General features: G+C 44.3%; 1 protein-coding gene across 3 annotated transcripts in view; it reads left to right on the top strand.

Annotated features, from left to right (window-relative positions):
- The first annotated feature begins 4,718 nt into the window (after nt 1–4,718).
- LOC130403049 (SH2 domain-containing adapter protein F-like) overlaps nt 4,719–8,474 on the top strand; it is an 81,420-nt gene continuing 77,664 nt past the window's right edge. For all 3 annotated transcript variants that reach the window (XM_056607169.1, XM_056607168.1, XM_056607167.1), the window contains exon 1: nt 4,719–5,452. In XM_056607169.1, coding sequence (XP_056463144.1) covers nt 5,021–5,452 — 432 coding nt within the window. In that variant the 5' untranslated portion in view covers nt 4,719–5,020. The remainder of the gene's footprint in view (nt 5,453–8,474) is intronic.

Here is an 8,474-nt window from a genome sequence, read left to right as displayed (position 1 = left end):
TGAGCAGATTTGAAAAGGTGAAATTGTGTCATCTTTAGCTTTGCAAATGTCAGATGAGGCAAAAAACAAATCACCAATCCCGAATATTTCAGGGGATAAAAAGAGTATAAGCCCACTGGGGTAAACCGGTAGGGAGGATCCCAAAAATGGATGCCCTGAATAATTGATGAGGCAGTCATTTTTTTGCTGTTATATGCCGTTAGATGTACAAAGGGAAGAGGCCAGGAGATGGAATCAGTGGCCGTTTACCAAAACACCCATAAACCCTGATTAGATGCCACCAAGGGTTCCTCAACTTGGGTCTGACTTCAAACACCTTCATCGAGACACAAACCTTCTGCGTCAGGCTACCCGCTTCCTCTGCTGATTCAAACCAGATAGATCCGCATTCCCCTACTGATATAAACCAGTTAGATCCGTATTTTAATGAGCTTCCCGTCCGAAAGAGGGATGATCTTGTCAGTGTTTTGAAGAGGTTCCTCAAACGCTCCCTTTAGAGAAGTGGGACATTACCGCACTCATGCATGGCTCTGTGATTGAGGTCAAATACAGGGCATTATCCTAACAACTCAGAGTAGAAGAAACATCAATCTAAGATGGCAGGACTGAGAGGGAGATTTCTTCCACTTTTAAAATGTTTTTTTATTTTTTTCTTAAAGGAAGTTGGTATTATAAGGTCATGCCCATTACAGCAGTTGATTAATAGCAACTGTCAAGCCCGAGTTTTAATATCTACCTCATTATCCGCTGAGATGGCTGCATTAATTCTTCATCAGACATTGGTCAAGAGGGACAGAGCGGGGGGGGGATATCAGACATGGTTTGCATATCGGGCTATGAAACACCCCACTGAAATGGTAATGTACTGATCCCGGTCGAAACTCAGCCCATCTCCATGCACGCTGAGAAAGATAGTAACCGATGGCGTGAAGAAGCTTTCATCGAAGCGTGGACTGAATGAATACTTCTGGATAAACACACTAGTATAGTTCAATGAGAATAAGGTCAAAGCCTGCTCAGACCTCGACACACTGCACCGGCCTCCCAGCCCTCTGCAGTAATAAAAGAGTGAATATACTCTTCGCTCAAATCTAGTATGCACACTTGCATCAGAGGGGGAAATGGGGGGGATCACACACACAGAATCCGATCAAAAATCCATGCCTGTCCTCCTTCCCAGTGGGGGAAGCCATTAGTGGTTCATGTCATCTCTGTGGTGGAGGGCTAGCCTGCAACAAAGGCCGGGCCAGGCCCTCTGTTGTCAGATGAAGGTGTGTGAGTGAGAAGCCTATTTCCCGTGCACATGACCTGCACTGCCGCGCACCGTTCTGAGTGACAGGCCCGGGGAGGAAGACAAACATAACAGCAATCAGGGGGGCTGAGGTGGAGATTGATCCACAAACACAGAGGCACAGCTCATAAAGAATGGAACCCCCCGAAGGAGCAGAATGCAATATTTCTACCTGAATCGGTGGACATGGACCGTGGAGAAACATACTTTCTTCCTGGCTCTCCGGTGTTGATGAAAGGATTTCTGTAATTGTATTGTTTTATCTTCGTTCCATGCTCGACAGGTGTACAGAATATTGGGACGATCGCCATTTCATGGAATTGATCGGCCTGTGGAGTCTGAGTGATTTTGTTATTGATTTTTGCTTTCTAACCTTTTTGTTTTCTTCTTATTATTATGAAGTTGAGGTGCAGATGAATGATGTGTAGAAATGAGAGAGCATTGAAGAGAATGGTGCTTGGAAGGATTGTGCTATTCAGTCAATGACCGTGAGCTTTTAGAGTCAATCAAGATTGAGTAGACATTATTATTACTGGCCTACCTTGATCAATGATTCAAGGTTTCAATCACAAAGATAAACTAGACAAAATAGATGCAATATTTGTATGTCCTATATTCATCATTTGAACTGATTTTGCTTACTTGACTGGACTAATATACTTGGGTTTATAATGTATTTGTTTAAATCTGTAAATATATGAGTGTATGTATGTATGTGCAACTGGGGCATGAAAACAGAGCTCCATAGTGTTCACTTGTCTACTCAAGTGCCCTGTTTCTGCAACAGAGATTTTGTTGTGATTTTTCCCGTCCACTTCCTGCCAGGATATATGCTTGAGTCTTCTAGATCTTCAATCGGAAGTGCTGAGTTGGAAAACTACAATCCTACAATGTAAGGCATGGACATTAATAAGTGTCTGCTGAGGGAACTAAGTCTTGCTTGACCATTGATTCTGTGATGTGTTGGCAACCCAAGCCTCTAGAAGCCATTCCGTCTCAGTGAACGCTGCAGGGGATTAAACAAATGCAGCATATTAAAAGGCAGATCGATGTGCACAACGATGCAGTTCACATTATTCACCACTACACTAACAAACTAACAAACATGTACACGGGTATTCCACACAAACCCTGCAACATTTTTTTATGCTGGAATGGCGATAAACACACAGGCAAAAGGAAATTTATGATTAATGGGAAAAGTGCTCATTGTTGACTGGTTGTCTGTTGACTGGTTCTCTGTTGACTGGTTGTCTGTTGCCTGGGTCTCTATTGACTTGTTGTCTGTTGACTGGTTGTCTGTTAACTGGTTCTCTGGTGACTTCTCTGGTCTTCGTTAACAGTTTTTTGTTAACTGGATGACTGTTGACTGGTTGTCTGTTGACTGGTTCTCTATTGACTGGTTGTCTGTTGACTGGTTCTTTGCTGACTGGTTCTCAGGGCCTGGTATCTGGCTCTCTTTTGGCTCAGGGTGGAGGTAGTAAAACCAAAGCCATCGTGTGGTGATTGTTCTTCCGGCTACCGTCTAAATATGCCCCGGGTTTGTTATGATTTTCTGGGTGTATAAATAGTTATCCTGTTCTGTTTGGGGATGCTGTTTGGGTGACTGCCTCCAGGGACACATCTGGGCTTTTTCCTGAACCGTTAAATCATAATTATATTGTGTTCTCAGCCCTCATTCCTGGAAAAAGCGAAAGGAGGAGGGACAAATGAGGACATACACAGAGACGTACATTCCTTGTATGTTGGAATGTGTTCTTGTGTTCGATTCAGTTCATTCCAAGAAAAAAAGGAAAGGATGATATTCACTGACATCCACATGTTTTTATCCTGGTAACATCTTGAGAGTTTTCTGTAAAATGTAATGTTGTGGGTTAATTCAGTTATGAATGCAGTCGGGTTGACAGCTCAGCCATATGGCTACACAATGGCTGCAAGGGCAACATGTTCAGCCCACTAAGTTCAAGGTTAAAAAATAGCTCCCTGTCTGAAACTACCGGGGGTCTGTCTCCAAGGGGGCTACGCCAAATCATAGTCACTGTTGCTCGCACACACACACACACACACACACACACACACACACACACACACACACACACACACACACACACACACACACACACACACACACACACACACACACACACACACACACAAATATATAGGGGACTGTATATATATATATATATGTAACACATCAGTATATATATACAAATATATATATATAAACACTTGTATATACTTGTATATACACAGTGACAGCAACAGTTAAAAATGTATATCCCAGACAAATAAATATCATGTTTCAAAAGATATTCATTGATATGCTCGCAATTTGTATTGTTCAGAGAAACACAAGGGAGACATGCACACTAGGAAAACATCTAGAACTATAGAAGTATAGAAGTAGGTGTTTTCCCTTGGTTCTTTACCTTGCAAAGATGACTACATTTCAATTAAGGAATAAGATATCTTGTAAAGATTTCAACACTTGTGGCCTCTAGAGTGTTAAAATTAGCTGTCCACGCCTTTCCCTGGGCTGTGTGTGATGATATTAAATTGAAATATTGCTTCATAAACCCACTGTATGCTTGAGTGTGTTTAACGTGCAGGAAAAAATATGAATTTTGTATGTCCTCCGGTTGCAAAACACAATAAATGTTTATAATGTTAACTTGTACCCTTGTCCGTAAAAGACTGTATGAGAACTGCACCAAACATTGAACTTCTCTTGTAGTCAGTCTGATTAATAAACCAGTCGACACTGGATTCGGTCGGAAGAGGATATAAAGAAAGCCCAATCTCGCTTCAATGGTCATCGATGCACTTTGCAATCCGATGTTCCTGTGTAGTGTAACACAACAGTACTTTAGGGGACTGTATGAATATTTCACCCAATGGGTGCTATTGAAAATGCTATGCTGAAGAGAGTAGATTAAAGCACTCAGTTGAAACACTGTGCTCTGGAATATATGAATTTCAGATGGAGGGGCAGGCTTTTCTTTCACGTCAAACCAAAACTACTTTCAGAAGTGATTCAATTGCCTATTCCATAATTTTAACCACTACAAATCCCATATGTATCTTATAGATTGAAACAAAGGCATTTTACTCTATAGGCAGCGTGTGTGTGTGTTCATGTTTGTGTGTGTGTTCGTGTATGTTTGTGATCATGTGTGTGTGTGTGTGTGTGTGTGTGTGTGTGTGTGTGTGTGTGTGTGTGTGTGTGTGTGTGTGTGGGTATGTGTGTGTGTGGTCATATATTTGTGTGTGTGTGTGTGTGTGTGTGTGTGTGTGTGTGTGTGTGTGTGTGTGTGTGTGTGTGTGTGTGTTTGTGTGTGGTCATGCTTGTGTGTGCGTGTGTGTGTTGTTCATCATGTCTCCAGTAGGTGGCAGTGAATGTTCTCAGGCAGGGGAGGGAAGCGTGTGTGTTACTCTCCCGCAAGCGGTTACATGTTGAGTAGTTAAGAAATGTGACGTGAGGAACAGCATAGCGCCGTCAACAGTGTGACAGAGTTGCGGCAAACCAGGAAAGTGCCTGACTGTGACACACGGAGATCGCCGCGAGAAGGGCAGTGTTTCCCCGCCGGAGAAGTAGGGACTGAGAGGCGCTCCGGAGCCGCTCGGAGTGGGACCAAGGACCCCCACGCTGGGAAACATTCGCGCAAACTGGCCAGGATAGGGGGATCTAACAACTATAAATTGACTTTTGAGCGATGCACTGGCAGCATGGCCAAGTGGTTCAAGGAGCACCTAGGATTCAAAACTACCAAAGCACCCCCTCCGGCGCCTCCAAAACCGGACTACAGGTATTGTCCCACCGGTGTGCCCAGCACGCCTGGCTACAAGCACCCGGGCTCCGGGGCCACCTACCCCAGCCCCGCTCAGCCGGACATCCTCGCTGCTTACCAACTACAGAAAGCACTGGACTTCGAAGACCCGTACACCCCAGGTGGAAATATCTCCTACGGATCAAGTTTAAACACTGTGGGCTCTTCGGACCTGAAATATGTGTCTCCAAAGCACCGGCTCATAAAGGTGGAGACGGTGGATAAGTCCAGCGCTGTCCCCGGCGGAGGAGTCTCCGTCACACAGGCGGTATCGGTGGGGAGCGTGAAAACTCCGTCTTCACCTCCGTCGGAAAACGACAATAAAGAGAAGGTGAGCGGAGTGAACAATCGTTTCTAGTGGGTCTAACATCGAGTTACTGTTGCTTGCTTACTCCTAGTCTCAGTAAAAGACTTTCCCCTCCTTTCACCCATGGTTGGGAAGATCGTTGTGACTTGTAACCTGAACAACTTGTTTCAGCAGCGGGCTGACGGCCACCCCTCCCCGGCCTGAAGCCCGCTGAGCCGCGGGGGAGAACCACAACACGTTTGCCTTGATTTTACGGTAGGCTACTTAGTGGAACATCCAGCATAGGTCTGTTTAGCAGGGCTACTACGAGCTTACATTATGATGACACGTTTTCACCTAACTCTGCTGAATCGACTCAAGTAAGACACCCCTCCCCTGTAGGCGTTTTTTGTGTTTATGGAAACCTTTAGTTTCATGTCAGTGGGATACTAACGTGCAAGGCAGGGGTGTTAAACAAGGATAGACAATAACGTGGTGACATAACCCGTAAGTTTACAACCCGAGTTTTCAGCCTAACCAAAAAATCCCGCTTTACTTTTCGGTCACTTTTTCGGTCACAACGTGCGTGAAGAGACCTCCAGAGCGCACGTCGACGCAGAGGAGACGCGGTGACGGATGACCCCATTCTGCAGCCCTCCTCGGGACAAGTGTCCCGCAGGGTGGGTTGTGAGGGTCACGTCGTTGTGCGCTGCCTGGAATTCAGTCAGACCGCATGTTGTTCGTTCGGGAGAAACTTGAGACTGCTGGACGTCTGCAAGGTTAAGCGCGTATAAAGAGACGTCCATCCAGGGAATGTGGCAGCCTCCCATGCCTATGCAAATGAAGGACGCAATCATGTGTGGAAAAACGCATCCAATTACCCTTTTCCTGACATTGTTGGCATTCCTTCCCCGAAACATGTAACCACTTTTACATGGGGGTAGGCCTATCACCTATATTGAGCACCTGTGCCTGTATGGATGACTGAATCCTGCAGCGGACTTGTCTATTCGGAACAGAATATGTATTTTGACATTTTTCTCTATTTTAAAATATAAAAGAAGAATGACAACCAGAATCCCCCATGTCCACACTCACTGCTGTTCATCAGCTAATTCAATTGATTATAGCTGTCTTGCGTTAATTGAGGCTTATTGGGATCTTCCGAGTTAATTAGGCATGGCAGGCCCAGCAGAGATGTACAGTTACTACTGCTTCTACCTCAGTGAGCATCTGGTTCAACAGACGGAGGTGGAGACGCATAGGCATGGATTTAAGACCTCATCAGCCAATGTTATCGTGTGTGTGTGTGTGTGTGGGTGTGGGTGTGTGTGTGTGGGTGGGTATATGGTTTCATGTGTTGATGTGCTGAAACGGTATCTTCAAACATTCTCTGCAAATTAACGTTTTGGAGACGGCACTTTCTTATTTTAATGATTTTGTACAGCTCAACAGAATGGAGTGAATTCTAGCTGTCATCCTACTGACACAATTCTTAGTGCAATTCATGCTGGCAATATATTTAGGAAAAACTCAAATCAGATAACGATAATTAAGATCATAATTCTTTCTGATCCGAGTCTCAAAGTCAAGCCAATATAAGTGCTGCAATAATTGCAGATTTTTGGTTGGCAGTAAAACAATTCAAAACCGGAAATCTCACAGCGCTATCATTTAGGTAGCCATGGAGATAGCTTTACGTCCGTCCTTAAATAAATAGTGTTTCAAATGTAGCCCATAAACAAATTTGAATATAAGAGACTAAGCGATATCACACCTGAACCACATGTTTGGAATAAGGCCAACATGGTGTCCGGTAACCACCTGCTTCATGACATGCAGTTAAGGGAGCAACCAGAGGCTAACAGAGATTACATTAACTACCGTGACTTTTGGGTCACGCAAACAGTGGTTTACTCTTTTTCCGTTTGCAGGTGTTTGGTCAGGTCACACAGATACACGTACACGTACACAGACACAGACACTTACACAGACACAGACACTAACGCAGACACGCAGACACAGAGACAACACGGACACACAGAAATGTTCCGTATAACGAATGACATCAGTCCAAAAAATACATCAGATAATTTAAGTACAATTCTGATCCAGCTTGAACAAAGAGAAAAAACAAAACTGTGTCATCACTGAAGCAACGCTTTCTTTTTACTGGCCGAAAAGTGCTGACAGACGAGAAAAGGGGCACGCACTAAGTGTCTTAACGGCAGGGCTTGTCCACATTGATGTTTTAATTACTTGACTCATGAATGCTAATTATATAACTGCTTACCCAACACCTCAAATGCCAATAGTAGGGTCAAGTGTTTTCTACTCCTCTTAATCCCGGCCTTTAAGAATACTTCTTGGGGTTTGAGAACCCGGAGGATAAAGAATACTTTCAGATATAGTAATCCTGTGTTCATATAGAGACCTGCATGCATGCAGCTGTGTTGACCCTGTAACGTGCTGAATCACAGCAGTAGAGCTGTTGTTGTTTTCAAGGCATTGTTTAGGTTTGTTGTTATTTACGACTACGGTCCTTCATGGTAGAGCGGTTTGCGAGCGATGATCAATTATCACCCGGCCTTGGAACTAATTAGAGGTCCCATCTCTCAGCTCATCGCTCCACTCAGCAACTTCCTTCAAGGTTACATGAAAGTGATGACAAGTGGCCAAATGGGGTAAACAAAAGGAAGCCAAGCCGTGCGTCCAGGATGAGACATCCTTGTCATCATCAATATTGTTCTCTGGTCTCGGGGAAAACCATTTTTAAATCTGGCCTTGGAAGCCTTCTGGGCTTCACAATGTTTGACTCAGTCATTCTGCCAACCGGCTTCTGTTTTTAGCCGCGCACCGTTGGATTAGCACTGACAGCTGTCATGTGGCCAAGGGGCATCTGGCTTGAAATATGTCCTCTGCATTGTTTGGCTCGTTCCCTTTTAGTGGGCCTTTTTATAGGCCCTGCCTCTTCATCCGTTGATTTGCTGAGGTGGCACGTTGTAGAATATATTATCACTATTTGTGACTTCCTCAACATAGTAGAGTCGATTTTTAAGACTCTTGC

Source organism: Gadus chalcogrammus, chromosome 14 (genome assembly GCF_026213295.1).
Source record: "Gadus chalcogrammus isolate NIFS_2021 chromosome 14, NIFS_Gcha_1.0, whole genome shotgun sequence".
NCBI classification, from domain to species: Eukaryota; Metazoa; Chordata; class Actinopteri; order Gadiformes; family Gadidae; genus Gadus; species Gadus chalcogrammus.
The sequence above is the reverse complement of the archived record's forward strand: the minus strand, read 5'-3'. Positions and strand labels throughout refer to the sequence as shown.